At 38.2% G+C, this 20,679-nt stretch overlaps 1 protein-coding gene and 1 long non-coding RNA gene across 8 annotated transcripts in view; both read left to right on the top strand.

Annotated features, from left to right (window-relative positions):
- LOC124137985 overlaps window positions 1-15,746 on the top strand; it is a 203,286-nt gene extending 187,540 nt beyond the window's left edge. For all 5 annotated transcript variants that reach the window (XM_046504481.2, XM_046504475.2, XM_046504476.2 and 2 more), the window contains 2 exons: window positions 2,921-2,970; window positions 13,526-15,746. In XM_046504481.2, coding sequence (XP_046360437.1) covers window positions 2,921-2,970; window positions 13,526-14,208 — 733 coding nt within the window. In that variant the 3' untranslated portion in view covers window positions 14,209-15,746. The remainder of the gene's footprint in view (window positions 1-2,920; window positions 2,971-13,525) is intronic.
- Window positions 15,747-15,773: 27 nt separating this feature from the next.
- On the top strand, window positions 15,774-19,186 carry LOC125381172. 3 transcript variants are annotated; one of them, XR_007221741.1, is made up of 3 exons: window positions 15,774-16,109; window positions 16,171-16,198; window positions 16,277-19,186. It is a non-coding gene; the product is annotated as an uncharacterized LOC125381172 (long non-coding RNA). The 3 variants fall into 3 exon arrangements; XR_007221740.1 differs by having other exon boundaries at window positions 15,774-16,198; window positions 16,277-16,337; window positions 16,500-19,186; XR_007221739.1 differs by having other exon boundaries at window positions 15,774-16,198.
- The last annotated feature ends 1,493 nt before the right edge of the window (window positions 19,187-20,679 follow it).

Below are 20,679 nucleotides of genomic sequence, written 5' to 3'. Positions count from 1 at the left end.
GGGTGATGTCAATTAGCAAGTTTTTAATTTTATTTTCTTGCCAAATGCTTTTGCTGCCCGGCAGCATGCATCTGGGGCTGCAAGATGGCTGCGTATTTATTGACTGAGTACACATCGTGTTGTAACAGCATCTTGTTTTGTTCCATTTAGAACTTCATTTCGTACCTTAATGTATCACTATCAGATTATAGACCGCCTCCGTGGTCTAGTGGTAGAGCGTCCGCCCGGAGAGCGGAAGGTCCGGGGTTCGATCCCCGGCCGCGTCATACCAAAAGACGTTAAAAGATGGTACTTGTTGTTACCCTGTCTGGCGCTCGGCATTAAGGGGCTAAAACAAGGACTGGTCGGCTTGGAGTCAGTATACTGTGTCTGAGTGGGGTATTCATGTTAAACTGCGGCATGGTATCTCAGTGAGCTAGCACTATAAATCGGCATCAGTCCAGACTAGTACAAGCAGCCACACACACACACACGTACATGCACGTCGCTTTATAAGTGCAATAATCTTGAACGCGACGTTAAACTCCATTTCACCACCTCAAAATTTATAATTATTCAATATATCATGATACTTATCGCAATAAGGCCTTGTGCATCGCAAAATATTGTGATACACTTCAAACCTCCAATACCCATCCCTACTAAACTCAACTAAGATGCTAAGACTAAGAGCCAAAGTTGGGCTTGTAGTGAGTGTGTGAGTATGGTTTTATGCCGCTTTTAGCAATATTCCAGCAATATCATGGCGCATTAAGCCTAGGCTACCCCACCGCCCATTGGGTTTGTAGACACAAAAGGTTTTGGCACAAACTTTAACAGTGCATTCCATCAAATGTTACCATGGTTACAGTTCATGTTCATACCATTTCTATGTTCTCCTTATATACAATGTATATCCTTGTATCATTTAGTATTGACACATGGAGCTCCAGATAAGCTGTGTATCTGCATAAAATACGCAAAATTAAACATCATTACCAATTAATGTGAGTTGCTTGCGTACAAATATGCTTGAACCATTTTTAAAAAACTGCAATTTGACAACACACTTCTTAATTACCCAGTATATCTGTTTCAAATTGCATACTTATATTACTTTACAGATTTGTATATTGATCAAATGCAGGCATCACGCACACATACACTCAGTGAATAATACACACAAAAAGCTCTACGCCTCACTTAATATTAATTAGGGATGTATATCACCCTTGCGAGTTTATGCAACATATTACACACTTGGGGCAATGCACGAACAGATACATAGTAGAGGTCACCAAAACAGCATTTTAAGCAGAATTATTTTATAAATTATTGATATAAACAGACTCCTAGGGAGTAAATATATGATGAAAACCATCAATACCCAATGTGAGTGATGGCTTGTGAGTAAATGCTCATTTGTTGAAAGTATTATCTGGAGCCCAAGACATGTTTGTTCGTTTGTTGTTTAACACCGCACTCCAATATTCAATAATATTCCAGTAATATGACGTCGGTCTGTAAATAATCGAGTCTGGACCAGAATATACAGTGATTAACATCATGAGCATTGATCCACGCAAATTGGAATACAATGACATGCATCAACCTAAGTCAGCGAGCCTGACTACCCGATCCCGTTAGTCACCTCTTACTGCGTAGTCGCCTTTTATGGCAAGCATGGGTTACTGAACACCAATTCTACCCCAGATCTTCACTGGGTGAAGACAAGCATGGATTGTTGAACACCTATTCTAACCCAGATCTTCATGGAGGGAGACAAGCATGGGTTGCTGAAGACCTATTCTACCCCAGATCTTCACGGGTCCCTAGACACGTGGCTTCTTCACATAGATAATTATGATACATCACAACTTCAGTGTATTGTTGCAGCTGTAGGGGGCATAGGTAGCCCAGTATATAAGGTGTGTCTATGATCATGGGTTTGAATCCCAGATTGGCCTGGGAATGTGTCTAGGTCTGAACCAGAACCATACTCATGGGTTTTTCATGGATAAAGACCTGAATCACTTGGGGCTTTCCTCCCACATCAAGCTGACATGCTGTGATATAACTGAAATACTACTGTTCATAGTGGTGTTTAACCCAACTCACTGTTCCCGCTTTGAAGAATCCAATATTCATTTGCACAAATGCCTTTATTTGAGTACCTTCATGCACAACACGAAACATCAACTGAGAAGTTGTCAGGTACACGCCACCAGGAAATGTTTTGTTTCCTGCTGTCCGAGTAAACCAAACAGTTGCAGGACTTAATTCAACCACCCCGAATTCAAGTGCAGACATTCTCTTCCAAAGCTGATGTAGTTAATCTGACTTTGTTGTATTGAAATTACTTCGAGAGCTGACTTGAATTTTCAAGTATTTGTGAAGTGGATTTTCTCTGACAAATAGGTGAAGACAAATTGAAGACCGAGACACAACTAATGATGCTTCTTGAAGGAGGTTAAGGTGTGGATAGGAGAGGATAGTGATGACAAATTGGTCTAATCCAATCTCCAAGGTTCTGTATTCGTAAGCTTGGTTGGATTTTGTGTAAGGCAGCACCGGTATTTGTGGCTGCCCAGGCCCATTACTGTTGCCTCTGCCTTGGTTTATTGTAGTGTTTCGGTGCCTAATCTGGAGGTGTTCATCACAAGGATTGAGTTTGCATGTGTTGGAAATGTTTGCAGTCTTTGATTGGAGAGCTTGTTGGAAACTGTACTGTGGGGTTTTGTAAGTTTACATATATTTACTGTACTGGGTGTGTGTAAACATTTGTGTATGGGTGATTTTCATGAAAATTGATATACTTTGTATGTTTTTTTGTATCTATAGACAGTTTAAATGTGGAATGTATGTGAACAGGTTCCACACGCAGGCTAATACCGCATGTAACAAGTTGTCATATATGTACAACTATGTCTTTTTCTTGCAGGTGCCCTGTGATGTGTGATAGTGGCAGCCACATTTATGAAACTGCTGAAGGTAATTACCCAATTTTCAGTCTTCAACTTTAGACACTTGTCCAAAGTCAGAGTTTAGTCAAAAATATTTTAGCTTATATCTTACAACTAAATTCTGTAAAAGAACTTAGCAGCTAGTAGACAATAATGTTTTGGGAAATGTCTATTGTAATTCGTCTAGTTCTACAAGCCTGTAGACCAACAATTAAGCTCCTCACAGCGATAGCCCGTTTGTGGAGCTCTCTATACTATCTCTGTCACCAGTCAAAACTCCCCACTGTGATAGGTGACCACAACCATGCTTCAAGTTGAACTCGCAACAGAATGACTGTTATGTTTACAAACAAATGATGACTGTCATGATGTCGAATACTCTTAGTCTTACCCCAGCTTAATTATTTTCATTGTATGCCAATTTGAATTTCTATTTCATTCCAAGTATTATGTAATTGGTATAGTAAGAATGTAAAGTGATTTTCCATTAGTCTGCATTCTCGAACCAAACTGATTATACAAACAAAAGAGTAATAATGGCATTCCCAAAGACATAAACAAAAGTATAAACGTCACTATATTTGGGGTTAGAGGGCAAATTTCAAGATTCTTGTAATGGCCGCGCCCACACTTTTGGTGGCAGCAATGTTACCGAGTTTGTAACGAAGGTGTCACGCGCTGGGAAGGAGCTTGACCAACAATATGATGAGACAGAGAAACACAAATGCTTTCAATAACAGAGCCTTAGACACTTATTGCATGGTAGTGGTTCATCATAAGAAAGATGTAAAAATGATATCATTTGTCATTTAATTACTTCTATTACTTTCAAATGTACAACAAACACTGATCCTCTCCATATATTTGAATTGCGGGATTAATGAGTGACTAGACTAACATCTAGTCTCTGAAATGAACATATCGTACAGAAAAAAACAGTTGTTCAGTTATCTTAATAAAAAATATAATAAAAGGATTAATGAGTGACCTGAGAAATGTAATGTGCATATGTCGTCACTCAAGCGAATTGTGTCATCACTCAAGCGAATCGTAAGATGCATGTGTGAGATTCATGAGTCATGATAACTGACTCCTGTGTAATGTGAACTGTATGTTTTCATGCATGATATGTCATGTAATAGCTTCAGCTGGAGCTGAGAAGAGCAAAGGGTAACATTGTAATGATATTCTGTATTTGATATTTCAAACTATCAAGCCTTTTTTGCATTAAAACAGTGATATCAGTGTATAACATTTATCACATTATAACAGTTTGCTGAACACAAATTCGATCAGTTAGTCCAAGCCTGAAGATCAACAGTCTAGTTCAAAGTGAAATAGGGGATATTTTTGCAGCTTTTTTTTCAATAATGTACACAACGGTCCCACCTACTTCATACTGTTCTTCCCAGCTCAATCCATGAAGCAAAAACCTTGGACATGTTGCTATTGAGCCAAACGTTGACGCTTTCGATTGTTTCCTGATTCCCTTTTATTAAAAAACTATTGTTTGCTACTTATTATCAGGCTTATTTTGTTCAGTCCCCAAGTAGAATATGAAGAACTGACACAATGGAAAATAACGGAAGAAAATTATATGAAGAAATTTTTTAAATGATATCACTTCGTACCTTTCTTCCTGGCTCAATGTGTGCCGCAACAAGTACGTTGAAAAAAATTAATGACATTGTTATTTATGTTTGTGTTCGAATTTGAAAAGTAATAATCATGAAAACAAAAAGCTCCAAGGTCGAGTTAAATTCAAAACAACCTTTATCTTTTGTAATTACCGTATTGTCTTGAGTATAGTGCGCACCCATGTATAATGCGCACCCCCCTCTAGCGGGTTCAATATTTTGGAAAAAAATGAAATTTGAATATTATGCGCAGAAAATTTTTACACCGTACCCTTTCAGCGAAGTCCGGCAAACGAACGGGTGCTGAGAAACTTTGTCAGTACAAATTGGAAAATTTGAGATAAAAAATCACCAGACATGTTTATTTACCGTTTAAATAGTATTTATTGTTCTGCTAGGCATTGTTTTATATTTAGGGATTAAGATTACCTTGCGTATTTTCTCGTAAACTAAGCTGGAAACAGCAATCAGCTGTACACACGTTTTCTTGGAATCGACCGGTGATTCGGTCAAGACACACCCAATGATATAACTTTATAAGATTTTTAATGCAAGGATCGGCAACAATTGTATCTGAAACTATTTTATTTATCAGGAATAATATATTCCATTATTTTCTTAATTATATGCAACCTTTACTAAACATATTTAAAATAATAATAACCCTAAGCGAAGCAGCTGATCGTTATTCCCGGGTATTATTTTTTACATGGAACATGTCTCACCAGTCACCGTCAAGGCTCACGCGCACGTGATCACGTGATCGCGGGAATTTCATGTTGACATAGAATCGTCAAACAAAAACAAATATGACTTTTAACGAGTCAAAGTATGTCATTTATGATATATGTATCTGATCCTTGTCATAGCAAACTGGACGTAATCACTTGATGTAATGTAAACCATTTGAGATTTACACGCTGTTAATATCATCACTTTTTAGATTGAAAATTCTTATATATTCTGATATAATTCTTTTTTCTTTTTTTTTGGTCAGATAAAATAGTGTACTTGGTAAGAGTGAAACATTTCCAAATACTGAAAAAAGAATGATGTGACAGTAATATATTGTACTGATTATAACTGAAAAATTATTGGCATTATCCCACCATGCACAAGCATGGAACAAAGTATTTTATGCACAAACCACATTATAAAATGGATTTCAAGTATTTCAAGCTGTTTCATTGAAAACTATGGATTTGGAACATACATTACGATCTCTAATAATTTATCGTTCTGTCAATATGAAATTAATTTGTCAGTACATATTTCTTTCACTTAAGAATTGACTGTCCATTTTTTCCCGGTTCATTGAGGTATGAATCGAAAAAACAAAGTGAAACTGTATGAATCCACGTAGCAGATTTTTACAAAAGATTGCTGGCTGTTTTGTTTTTTCAATTTATACCTCAATGAACCCCCCCAAAAAATCCTTAAGTGAAAGAAATATGTGCTGACAAATTTATTTCATATTGACAGAATGATAACGAAAACATTTGTTAACTACAACAGTTTAACCGAAAAGTTGTATATATCAAAGCAGACAAAAAGGACAAGATTGATAAACCTTCCAGGTGTAGGAATACATACTGTGGCGTGACATGAATCAGGTGATTGTTTAATTTATGCACTTAACATGACACGACCACAAAGTCAGGAGCCAATCAACTGAGAGTGGGATCAAAGCAAAGTTCATAGGACCTGTCAATCAAGGCGAGAGGTGAGAAGAACTGCAACAATCAGACTGTAACAAACCGAAACAAATATGTCCGGGAGAAAGTGGCTGTTTCAAATGACATGGTCAGTTACCGCCAGATTTAAACATTAGTTCCCTCCGAACAGGAAGACACAGTTGGAAAAATACGAGTTAGAAATGTAACCCGAAGACATGAAATCTGTGGAACCCAGGCAGGTGGAAAAAACAGGCCTGCGTGCCTGCATGCTTGCTGTTTCATTCCTTCGTGGCCTTCGAATATTAAATGGTAGTTTGGACAATGAATATGCATGAATTTCGCTAAATGTCCTGTGCATGACGATACACGTGAGCAGAAAGGAAATTCCCTCGACTGTAATATTGGGATTCCCCAACATTCCGCCCTAATAAAAGTAGTCTGCTTCGTTGGGCGTGGCTTCATTTTTTATATTCATTGGGAAATGAATGCAGTAACATGTGACCAATTCAGCCAATCAGAATGCAGGAATTACAATGAACACAAAGGATGATCCAGAATACTTAAAACATATAATAGGAGGGGTACATGTTTTGTATTTCATATATATACTGTATTATACATTTTTACCTTCAGTAAGGGGTAGTTCACATCATTAATTATTATCTTAGTACAGCGAATAAAGTATTTCTTTTAAAAAGCAAATAGTCAGCATACACTTTCAATAGACCCAGAATTCTTTGCTGGTACATTCGATTATTTCCATGTAATCAATAACTGCCAACAGGCATATGGGCCCTCAGTATGTTGACATAAGGCATTAAAATCCTTCAAAGTTTGTCTGGCCTAGTAATAATGATTTGATAGAAATAACGTTTGGAGACAAATCTGTCTCTGCAAGTTTTTATTGTGGCTGATTTGTGATATTGTTCGTGACCACCAAACCTCAGTCACTTGATCCAAGCCCCATGTATTTAGAAGTTCAATTCTACTTTCTTCAAGAAGTGATCATAGTGATAAGAAGAAAGAATGATCTAAGGATAAGGACCATTAGGCTAAAGTGCATTTTTGTTCCCAATACTGACTTAAAAAAACATGTAGCCTTTCTATGTTTGATTCATCATGTACAGAGCTTTTTTTCATAACATGCCAATATGGCTTGTGCTTTAAAAAATAAAAAAAAAACATCGCATGAAAAATCTATACATCTGCTTCCTAAACCAAATTTGGCAGGGGTACGAAGTTAAAGCAATTTCTTTGATGTTGGTTATGAATTCATAAAAAAGCCAGCATTTTTTCTCCAATTGACATTTCTTTTAGAGAGATTTTTAAACAGGTGTAGTTTGACTGGCTAGAGCTATTTGTGGTAAGAAAATACTTTAATGCACTTAAGATTTCATAGAGATCAGCTACGTACAGAAGGGAATGAAAAGTAGTTCCAAAGTGGTTTTACAAGCTTCCTTTTGTAAACATTGTTGCTATTCTTTTCTCTACCATCACTGACCATTATGTTTCTGTACATGACAGGGTTCGAAATTAAGCATGTAAGACAAGGGAACCTTGTTATACTGTTATCAAAGTAAGAAAGAAAAAAGGGGATCCCTACGTCCCCCTTTTTTGTAACAATATTCATTGGGAAAGAATAATATGATGTCACCTTTAGGGCCAGTCCGAATTTACTACCTGGGAACCCAACCCCCTATTACCTGACCCTACCCCGGTACTGGTTGTAGGTTTGAAGAGTTTGGTACAAAATGTCCCATTAGGAACTGCTTTACCAGGATCCTGGAAAAATGTATTTAGATACATGTATGAAACGATCTGGTCATGCATACATTGAAGTTGGCTGAAGCTGTATCTTTACTCTAAACATAAAAGTCAGATGGAATGTGCCTACACTATGGAAGATATCCGAATAAAAGCTACTTGCAGTTGACCATGAAGTTATAGTAGTCAAGTTTTCTCTGCATGTCGTAAAAGGCGACTAACGGGATCGGGTGGTCAGGCTCGCTGACTTGGTTGATGCATGTCATCGATCCCAATTGCGTGGATCGATGCTCATGATATTAATCACTGGATTGTCTGTTCCAGACTCGATTATTTACAGACCACCGTCATATAGCTGGAATATTGCTGAGTGTGGCGTTAAACAACAAACCAACCAACCAATCATAAAAATACATCAGGTGACTAACCACAGGTCTGGGTTGTCCTGGGGGTACCCAGGTCCTACTCAGTACCCATCCGACCTGAGTACCTGAGTACCTGAGTACCCGAGTTACCGAGTAACCCTTCCCAGCCCTAGTCACCTTTGTAGTTGTTTTCTTTTTCATGCTTAAGTCATCTTGTGTAAGCAGGAACTTTTGATTTTGAACAAATTATTTAAATGTAATTATCGTTTCATAATGTCATAGGTGATTAAGATTGACAGAAAACCAGTGAATTATTCAACCATTTGTTGGATAATATATTTACTAAAGCATGGAAAGATACTATGATCTAAATCCAATTTGTCTTTCTACATGTTTGAAAAACATACTTTTAGCTTTTCACTATTCTTGAATTGGCACTCTAGTGATGGTTTCAAAACTTGTGAAACATTTTTGTTTTACCTTCAACAAATACATCACATTTACAGCATCTACATCATTTCTTATTTGATTACAAAATGATAAAATTATAAAGCAGAAAAAATTAACCAATACTTGCTCAAATTGAATTACGCAACTGGATGATTGTTGCCTATGTAGATGATGTGATTCTTGCCCAAGAGATATCAGTCAATGGCGGCTTACAGCTCTGGCATAGATACTTGTGATGTACATGCTGTAATAGGATTGAGTATGAATGTTACCTGATGAAGTCAAACACGACAAAGCCATGGGCATTCACTGAAGATCCATCTTTCAGGAATAGCACATCAAATCCTGCAGATGTCTAGTGGGAGTCTTTTTTGCGTGATCTGTGTCGAAAAGCCATGTTTAAACTGTTGATTGATTTGTGATCCGCTTCTCAAAGGAAATGAAATTTTGATTGATTCTTGTTCACCAAACAGAACCCTCTGCTATTCCTGCAGTTTTTATACATGTTATATGTTCTGCATTTTGCCATATTCTTTGATACCAATGTGATTGGTCTATTTGAAACATGAGGAAAGCCTTGTTCGCCATCAACAGAATCTAGTTTAACGCTGGTGATTTAAATGAGAATCTTGTTGCAGCATTTACTCTTGGGGTGTTATTATAGGGAAAGATGCAGTGTTCGTTGATATAGTTGATGTCTAGCTTGAGTCATTTAGTTCAGTCTGTTACTAACACTGTGATAGGACAGAAGGTTGCTGGATGCTATTCCTAATTTAATTACATGATAATGGTATTGTGATTGGCATGTTCAGTCAAACCTTTCAGGCCCATCAAAGAAATGTCGTGTATTGATAAAAAAAAATGCACAAAATGTCCACACTTTTCTTAGTCTTTGTCATAAAAACTATGAAACACATTTATTTGTAGACATTGTACACATATTCAGTCTGTACTAACACTACTGTGTACTACTAACTACTACCAGCCTGAGGGGACCTTGGGGTAGCCTAGTGGTAAAAGCGTTCGCTCATCATGCCAAATACTCGGGTTTGATTCCCCACATGGATACAACGTGTGAAGCCCATTTCTGGTGTCCCCTGCCGTGATATTGCTGGAATATTGCAAAAAGTGGCGTGAAACCATTAGTCCTTCACTCACTACCAGCCTGAAATTGTACCCTGGCATCATTCTTGTTACTATAAGTGGGGATTCCGGATAAGAATATAGCAACCCATGCTTGTTGTAAGAGGCGAATAACGGGATCGGGTGGTTAGGCTCAGTGACATGGTTGATGCATGTCATTGTGTCCCAAATGCATAGATGATATCAATCATTGGATTGTCCGGTCCAGGCTCGATTATTTACAAAGCGTCATATAGCTGGAATGTTGTTGAGTGCAGCGAACAAAAAACATTGTCCTTAATTTGATATAAATTAATTGTCTTTTATCAGCTGGGTTTAAAAGTCAGAAAGATATCTTACATGACTAAGGCTTGGGAGTAGTGGCTAAAGTTAAGGCTGCATATCTTAGCATCTGGATTGCATTGAGTGTCCTGAAAACTGCAATTTGGGATATCTCTTAAACGAGACTTCATTAACAGATCTGTCTGTGAGGCTGGGTGTTCACAAAAACAGTACCAGTGAAGCACCCTCAGCAATAGCGGCAGGGTTGGCTTTCCTTGCTAAAAAGTTCAAAACCATTTCCAATAGGTCATTAAAAAAAAGAAACATGTGGAGTATTTATAGCGAAATGACCCAAGTGTTGACTTATCTTGATGTTAGGCTTCTGTTGGTCAACACACATGTAGATATTTTGCCTCTAGTGTGTGTGTAGCTCTCAGTATGGCAGTAGGGGTACGGGTGGCCCAGTCGTCTGAGGCGCCGCGATTCGCTGTGCAGAGTTGTGTCCCTTGGGCACGCCAGAAACCTATGATTGTGGGTTCGAATCCCGGTTCGCCCCGATTATGTTTCTAGGTTTGTCAGCACCATACCCGGGCACATGGGTTTCACCGAAGTGGTAAACGTCTGAGACCCGCATCATTTAGGGCTTTCCTCCCACATTAAGCTGACACAGCGTGATGTAACTAGAATACTGTTAAAAGCGGCGTTAAACCCAACTCACTCACTCACTCACTCACTCACTCACTCACTCACTCAGTATGGCAGTCAATGAGGTGTTGCTTACTGGTGTTTTTCTGAGCACTGGAACGTCACATATTCAATGGAGAAAGTAATAAGTATGTACACAATCGACTGATAATTCTGCTTTTCCCATATTTTGTGGACATTTCACTCATAAATAATAGTTTTTAAAAAAAATTCAAATACAAGATATCATTGATAGTTTGAGCCTTGTTGTGAAACTTTTTAATTCAGAGTAAAATAATCCTTTATATATATCACTGGTTACAGTGTAACTCTGTAGCTCAGCTGACAGAATGGCTGATTTTGGATGGCAAAATGATCTGCTTCCTTTATCCTGACAGAGAATTCCTGAGAATCTTTTTGATTCTGTGATGTACTATCTGATGTTTGTTTCAACTTGAAAGGAAGATCATGGAAGATGTTCTACCTCCATCAACTTTAGACAGTGTTCGAATATAAGGGAGGTTAACACTAGATGTTCTGCCTCCATCAACTTTAGACAGTGTTAAAAAAATAAGGGAGATTAACACTAGATGTTCTACCTCCATCAACTTTAGACAGTGTTCAGAAAATAAGGGAGGTTAACACTAGGTGTTCTGCCTCCATCAACTTTAGACAGTGTTAAAAAAATAAGGGAGATTAACACTAGATGTTCTACCTCCATCAACTTTAGACAGTGTTCAGAAAATAAGGGAGGTTAACACTAGGTGTTCGACCTCCATCAGCTTTAGACAGTGTTCAGAAAATAAGGGAGGTTAACACTAGGTGTTCGACCTCCATCAGCTTTAGACAGTGTTAAAAAAATAAGGGAGATTAACACTAGGTGTTCTACCTCCATCAACTTTAGACAGTGTTCGAAAATAAGGGAGGTTAACACTAGGTGTTCGACCTCCATCAACTTTAGACAGTGTTCGAAAATAAGGGAGGTTAACACTAGATGTTCTACCTCCATCAACTTTAGACAGTGTTCATAAATAAGGGAGGTTAACACTAGATGTTCTACCTCCATCAACTTTAGACAGTGTTCGTAAATAAGGGAGGTTAACACTAGATGTTCTACCTCCATCAACTTTAGACAGTGTTCGTAAATAAGGGAGGTTAACACTAGATGTTCTACCTCCATCAACTTTAGACAGTGTTCGAACATAAGGGAGGTAAACACTAGATAATCTACCTCCATCAGCTTTAGACAGTGTTAAAAAATAAGGGAGGTTAACACTAAATGTTCTACCTCCATCAACTTTAGACAGTGTTTGCAAATAAGGGAAGTTAACACTAGATGTTCTACCCCATCAACTTTAGACAGTGTTTGAAAATATAGGAGGTTAACACTAGATAATCTATCTCCATCAGCTTTAGACAGTGTTCGTAAATAAGGGAGGTTAACACTAGGGCTTTTGACAAGGATCCCTTTACTTTCATAATTTTGAACACATGGAAGGAGTACGAATCAGACTATAATTTAGTCCTTTGAAATTAAGATTGCCAACAGACTGTATGTTGTCTTTGATAGGCATATAGAAGTTGGTAGAGCATGAATACATTATGCTTTTTTATGGATAAGAACTTCTTTTATTCTTTATATGACGTTTCAGAGCTACTTGTTGCTCCTTCATCAGGTGAATGCTTAGTAAGTGCATAGAGTATTATATATATATATATTATGACAACACCAGGTGGGATGAATGTACAGATAACAGCATAATGACAAAGCCAATGACATAGATATAGGATTAGGGTACAAAGATAACTATATAAAATAAAAGAAGTTGCTATCCACAAAAATGTGTCATGTATTCAGACTGTGTGTTATTGCTAAGATGTCCTCTTACGTTTGCATTAACAGCCTTCTTCTGATGTATGAGGAGGTTCCATTAAGCAAAGCATCTTGCAAGGGAAAGCCCTTGACTTAGAATTTTTGTTTAAAAGGGCCATAAATTTGAAAATACTTTGAAAAGTCATTGAATAAAGACTAGATGGCATGAAAAAGCCCTTCATAAATAACAATTTCAAAATGATGTAAATGTACAGTTACAATTACCTCTAGAAGTTACATAAAAGTTTGTGTATATTTAGCACCGTTAGTGATAAAGGGGTCCTTGGATCCTAAGTGTGTTTCCTTCAGTACATTCATCTAAGGAACCGATAATGTATCATTTTAACATTTGCAGACTTAGTTTAAGCCACTGTTTGGCATGAGCTAGATCGAAACGTTGAAAAGAAATAAGTTATCTCAAATCAATAAAAAAAATGGTGTCTTGAAAACAACCCAAGATGGCCTTGAATTTTTAGCATGAGCTAGATTGAAACGTTGAAAAGAAATAAGTTGTCTCAAATCAGTAAAAAAAATGGTGTCTTGACAATAATCCAAGATGGCCTTGAATTTCTTTTGTAATGGTGACTGGAATTTAGGTTTTGCTTCACCTTTGCGTACTGTCTGTTTTCTTTCCCTTCCTCCTGACCATCTGTTCCCTCTCAGAAGATTCATTGCCTTTCTCTTGGAGCAAACCATACCCAAACTTAATTTTCAATGATCTCTGTTTTAGATATTGATGAGGCAGCAGAGCTCCAGGGCAACAGAGGGACGTGTGTAGACGAGACCAACAACAAGGTCTGCGAATCAGAGTACGAGGAAATCCGTGACTGTAAGCGCGAATTGGGGAAAGACAGTGATGGTCTCCCAAGATACGCTGATCTCTTTAGTGAAAAGATAAAACGTGCTCAAGAATTGGGAGTAGACCCCCCTTGTGCAGGAGATGCATTTAACCGAGCCACAGCACCCCCGCTAACTAGTGAGGACCCTGATTTCGTGTCCCAGCACTGTGATGTACAGGAAGTGCTGAGTGGCACTGCCAAAATTCTTGTCACGGAGACAGACACTTTACAGTGCACTGTGGAAGATAGTGATAGGATTTATTATAACATTGCCCCTGAGAAGGACAGTGTGGATATGCAAGAAAGTGGGCCATGTGAAGAGGGTGCTAGTGTGCCTACTGGGCCGGAAACAGTTTGTGCTAGTTCTGACTGCAAATCAAACACTGATTGCTCAAATTATGATCAGCTTATTGAACCAGACACTCTCAGTGATGTGGACTGTCATGAGTATCAGAAACTTGTGGACTTATCAGAAGCTGCTTCACAGAATGCGAATGCTAACGACAAGTGTATAGTAGAGCCTAGCCAAACCCAAGTGACAATGAACGGACACCTCGAGGCACAGAGCTGCTAGCCCTGGGGTGTAGGCGCTGTGAGATGTGTGAATATGTTGAAAGGTACTGATCACTGTAACTCTATGTACAGTCCTTCCTCAGCCACCGTAGCCCCTATGTAGTCATCAGGAATAGGCACTAATACCTAATGAGCTGGGAGCAAGGGCTGCCCATGTGTATATTGTATCATAGACTTCTGTAGTTCGATAGTCATGGTGCACAATGTCTGTCTCACTGTGAGGAAGTGACTGTCATCAATTATCACCAAGGTTCTTCAACAGACCTGTGATCATTATCTGAAATTGTGATCCTGTAGCTTTGGGAAGTGGTGTCATGGCTTTTTATACATTATCAGCTACTTGATGTACTTAGATGTACAAATATCAATAATATTGTCATTCTGATGCAAATTATATTCATAGTCACTCAGATGATTTCCATAATTGAATACCTCACAAAATGAAAATTCTGTTCAGTGAAATAGGACTCCCGGACAGTTCATTATACGAGTGATTGACTCATTTATTTTCAAATTTGGTAGCATAATATTGAAAAATGCCTTGTCAAAAGTTGTTAAAAATCATAAAAAATGGCCTCCAGCAAAATCACTCTGACGAAATGTGTTATCAATTCTTGTCATTAAAATAATAAAATGAATTCCAAGCTTATTCAGCAAGAGATGGCAGCTCTTCCTCTTCCAATGAACATAATGACACCATCTCTATCACATGTCCAAGAGTCTCCCTTCCATCTTGGAATCTGTATATATACTTCAAGACGCATTACACCATGACTATCATCTATACAGCATCACAGCATGGTGAATGTATCCACTCCTTGCCTCTCCCAGATAGGATGTATGCTCTACATGGTGACACCATGTGCCATGATTCTGAAGAGAAAGACTTCTGCTGAGTGTATAGATTTATTTTATCATCTGTATGCAGAATTCAAGTGTATCTGTGCTTTTATTGGTTTGTATTCTGTTTGTAAGTTACATGTTTTTCGAACCTTCAGGAAGTCTTGATGTACATAGGAGTCCAAGAGCACCTGCATACGTTTGTGACAGAAGCAACAAAATGTTGCAAGGCATTTGATTTTAGTACTGTAATCTATTTTTACACGTTAACAGAAGAAATAACTCCTTCCTTAGCATTCATGCCAAGAAGGATTAATAACCGTATAACATTTCTCATTTTCTTCCTAATCATAGATGGCCCAGTGGTCTAAGGTGTCACATTTATTTGCAGAGTTGCATCCCTTGTTGGTGTGAGGATACGCTGGTCGTGGGTTCTTAACCAATCTACTGTTTTAAGCTGCTATGAGCCTCTCAATCTTTTGACTGTATTCATTCGATTAGAAGTCTGCTTAAAAGTAAATGCAATCCATAAATGTTTTGTTTCTAAACAGAATCTTTCCTTGTAATACAGCATGAAAAGCCAAAAATCTTATTTATTTGTTCAGTTTTGCCAAATAGGGAAAATGTTTGTCACAGCTTGGTAGTATGATATGATGCCGTGTGCGTACTGCAGATGTCACATCATAGCTGAAAGTAAGATTCTAGACTTCGAAGTGTGTCATTTCTTGTGAGGGAGATCACAACTGTGTCATCATTATCCGTGCAGGTGATGACGACTGTGTCAGTGATTGTGCAGATGGTGACGACTGTCAGTGACTGTGCAGGTGATGACGACTGTGTCAGTTACTGTGCAGGTGATAACGACTGTGTCTTCATTATCCGTGCAGGTGATGACGACTGTGTCAGTGACTGTGCAGGTGATGACGACTGTGTCATCATTATCCGTGCAGGTGATGATGACTGTGTCATTGACTGTGCAGGTGATAACGACTGTCAGTGACTGCAGGTGATGACGACTGTCAGTGACTGCAGGTGATGACGACTGTGTCAGTGACTGTGCAGGTGATAACGACTGTGTCATCATTATCCGTGCAGGTGATAACCACTGTCAGTGACTGTACAGGTGATGACGACTGTCAGTGACTGTGCAGGTGATGACGACTGTGTCAGTGACTGTGCAGGTGATGACGGCTGTGTCAGTGACTGTGCAGGTGATGACAGCTGTGAAGGTGATGATGACTGTGTCATCATTATCCGTGCAGGTGATGACCACTGTGTCAGTGACTGCAGGTGATGACAACTGTCAGTGACTGTGCAGGTAATGACGACTGTGTTAGTGACTGCAGGTGATGACGACTGTCAGTGACTACAGGTGATGACGACTGTCAGTGACTGTGCAGGTGATGACAACTGTCAGTGACTGCAGGTGATAACGACTGTCAGTGACTACAGGTGATGACAACTGTCAGTGACTGTGCAAGTGATGACGACTGTCAGTGACTGTGCAGGTGATGACGACTGTCAGTGACTGCAGGTGATAACGACTGTCAGTGACTACAGTTGATGATGACTGTGTCAGTGACTGCAGGTGATGACAACTGTCAGTGACTGTGCAGGTGATGACGACTGTCAGTGACTGCAGGTGATAACGACTGTCAGTGACTACAGTTGATGACGACTGTGTCAGTGACTGCAGGTGATGACGACTGTCAGTGACTGTGCAGGTGATGACGACTGTCAGTGACTGCAGGTGATAATGACTGTCAGTGACTACAGTTGATGACGACTGTGTCAGTGACTGCAGGTGATGACAACTGTCAGTGACTGTGCAGGTGATGATGACTGTGTCAGTGACTGCAGGTGATGACGACTGTGTCAGTGACTGTACAGGTCATTTATGACCTATAGCATCCGATGGATCTTCCGCTTGTCTACTCCAGAATTTTTCATTACACAAGCAGATACTCAACCCTCACCTGAAAATGTATCTGGACCACATGATGAATGATTTCAAGTTACTGATGTGTTTATTAAGAAAGCATTGTGAAAGTGAACTGTACCATGATGCGACTGTAACTATGGAAACCAGCCCTAGGTGCCTACCGACATATTCCGTGCAGGGATGTCCTGCAGTGCGGTGGAGAACTGTGATCAGATATGATTGCCAATGCTGAAGTTCTCGATATTTTATACTACTGATATGCTTCTGTTGCAAAAAAAATTATTTTTTTGCTCATCATAGAATTTGTTGTACATTAGTAGTGATAGGTATTGTTAGATATATCATTTGTAGAACAGAAAACATTTGTGTTATTTTGTTACAAGCAAATCTCTTGTTAAAGATTTATTTGTTAGATTGTTAGTTTTGAAAAAAACAACGGTATACTTATTCAGCTGAAACCTTTCTTGAGGATCTTTAAAGAAAAATATGCCACACAATGTGATAATGTATAAAAAAAAACTATGTATTTATTTCATTTGTATTTATGAAACAGCAAAACATTCTTTACTTCATTGATGATGATGATGATGATGATGATAGGTTTGTGTTTACATTGTTACCATGGTTACCACAAGGATGTGATATTTATTGGTTTATTTTTGCATTTCATTCATTGAGGGAGGACTGTAATGTTGTTTCACTGTAATTTGAAATGAAACTATCATCAATGTTGAATTGTTACCTTGAGAATGTTCAACTGGACATGGAATTAAATGACACGCAGTCATGATGGCGCACCAAGGCTAATCATTCAAAGTGTGCATGATCTTTGAACAAATGTGTGTGGCTGTTGCACATGGTGACAGAGAGCCCAAATATGTGTGTATAAAAACACAAACATTCCAGGTGAATTGATCAACATATTTGGGTAAAATTGCCTTTGATTTTAACGAAAACATCATCTACAGAACCATTGAAGTACAGTTGATTCCATTCGTATGTTTCTTTGTTCATATCCATTTTTCATCTTACTCTTTCTTAGTTTTTAGCTCACCTGACTGAAAGTCCAGTGATCTTATGTCCTGACCTGTTTGTCTGGCACCCAGCCTCGGTCGTCTGTCGGGCAGTGTAAACATTTTATCATAAACCACTGGACCAATGAAGCTGAAACTTCACCTACTTGTACCCACCAATGATGACGCCTCAATTTGTTCAAAAGGTTTTAATCCGATTTTCTACATGGCCGCCACTGCAGCCATATTGTAAAACCTGTTTATCTCCATTTCTCGGCTATTTCTTATCTAAATGTACAGAAATTTGGTATGTATGTAGTTAGTTGTGGGTTTAAAAAGTAATAAAAATCATATGGTGTTCATATCATTGGGATTTCGCTGTGTTTTTGTGAAATAATTCGTATTGAAAGTAATCTCCTTAAAAGGAAAATAAGGCTTTAAAATAGTACATTCATTCATCCTGTTTGCATTGTGGAAATTTGGTTCCTTGTTTCATATTTGTTAATTCTTTTGGCCTTTGAATTTCTGCAGAAAATATTTGAATAGCAAAGCAGACAGCTACTGTTGTTTCGTGGCTGTCATTGTTAACTGAAGATGACATATCCAGGTGAGCTACAGTACCATGGCATTATTTTTGCATATCTGTTTTAGACACAGCTGATGAAGGAAAATTTAATTTTAAGTGTTATGTCACAAAGGTGCTTTTTGAGTAACATATTAATGTTTTAATATTTCCATAAATTCTAAACATCACACCATGTACACATAACATCATTCCTAATAAATTCTCTCAGCTTGTCAACCGAAATATATTTTACAAAATTAATAAATAAATGCAGGTATGTAGTGAATACTATGTTTTCTGTTGCATACTGGAACTGTATCAGAAGATGGACCCTTAAATTATAATCCTGTTAAACTGGATATTATTTGTGACAAAGGGTATGCAATGACTCGACTGAACTACAATGCGATCGTTTATTTTGTTTCTTTTCATCTTGACAACTGTGCATGTGTTCATCATGTTAATTACTTTTGGATCTTTGACCTCTAAGGTCACAGTAAGATCTCGTGCAATATCTTTTCCTGTGCAATTGATCATGTTGATTAAATATTTAATCTGCAAACTGCCTATCTTTGTACTGATCGGCTTTAAAAATCATTAAAGGTGCAGTGTTTTATCACTTCATTGAGTTGCTTTGATTTATTCTTCCTCAGATTCTCAATGTTCTTGTGTTAATACACCTTGGAGCCGCTGACAGAACATCCTACATGGTCATTATGGAGACTTCCTTGCAAGTCATTCCACTCCAGCAACCTTATCAATAACGCTGTTGACATCTTTGCTGAAAACTTGTTTTAAAGCTTGGATGGATTTACCCAGATAAGGTTCTTCAGCATTTAGTTTGTAAATTGATCTCATGTTCCCTAAAACAACACTGTGGACCAAATGTAAGAATGTTTTGTCCCAAGTACTTCAAATCATCATGGTCACTACAAACAAAGGGGTTAAAGCTAAAATGGTTTTTATTCCAGGTTAAACATTGAACAAGGTAGTTATGATGTTGCTATGGTGAACTGGTTTGAAATTGAGATTTCCATAACAGACACCAATACATTCAGATCGTGTCAAATTTGATAGAATGCGGAAAAGTCTTGTTTAGTACAAATAGAAGGGATAATTATCATAAGAGTGAGTGAGTATGGTTTTACGCCGCTTTTAGCAATATTCCATCAATATCACGGCGGGGCACACCAGAAATGGGCTTCACACATTGTACCCATGTCGGGAATCGAACCTGGGTCTTCGGCGTGACGAGCGAACGCTTTAACCACTAGGCTACCCGACCGCCCCAATTATCATAAGAAATCTCTACTGAAGGCAGTGTCTGTTCGCTTTCCGACTATATCAATATGTTATGATACAAATAGTTATGCATTCACTGTGTGAATATATTGGACATTAAACAAAATGGCACTCCCAAAACTGTGATGTTTCAAAAATAGATTATAATTGATGAGTACCATCATGCACTAATGCACAGATTAATTGTAACTACATGATCAATTATTGAGAAAAATGCCAAGTGGTTATCAAATGTATATTCAAAATGGTCAACTACGCTTGTCGCAAAAGGCGACTTACGGTATCGGGTGGTCAGGCTTGCTGACTCACAATTGCGTGGATCGATGCTCATGTCAATCACTTGATTGTCTGGTCCAGACTTGATATTTACAAACCGCCGTCATATAGCTAGAATATAGCTGAATGTGCCAATAAACAACAAACAAACAAAACATGTCAACAGTTAATTCCCTGTGTTTGTACACAACTACACAAAAACAATCAGCAATGAGCAACCAATCAACTATTTTACATTTAGGACCAAGAGTCTTAGAATTTAAATTATTATTTTTTCAGAACAGGTCCTTTCATTGAATCTACAGCAAACAGTAGTCTATGATTGATTGGTTCGGGACAGAGTCCTTAATGTCAAATGATTGATGACATCCCAACCGATACGCTGTACTACCCATCATTAACATCGCTAAACACAAATCCATCAGCACAGATATATAAAAAATCCATCACCCCATCAATCAATTCTTTATTTCATGAAGAGTGAGGCCAAGGGCCCTTGCTACATGTGCTGACCTGTGATGTATCGTAACAGCA

This window comes from Haliotis rufescens, unplaced genomic scaffold, assembly GCF_023055435.1.
Source record: "Haliotis rufescens isolate VD_foot unplaced genomic scaffold, xgHalRufe1.0.p SCAF_17, whole genome shotgun sequence".
Classification (NCBI taxonomy): domain Eukaryota; kingdom Metazoa; phylum Mollusca; class Gastropoda; order Lepetellida; family Haliotidae; genus Haliotis; species Haliotis rufescens.
Note: the sequence above shows the minus strand (reverse complement) of the source record. Positions and strands in the feature narration are given on the sequence as shown.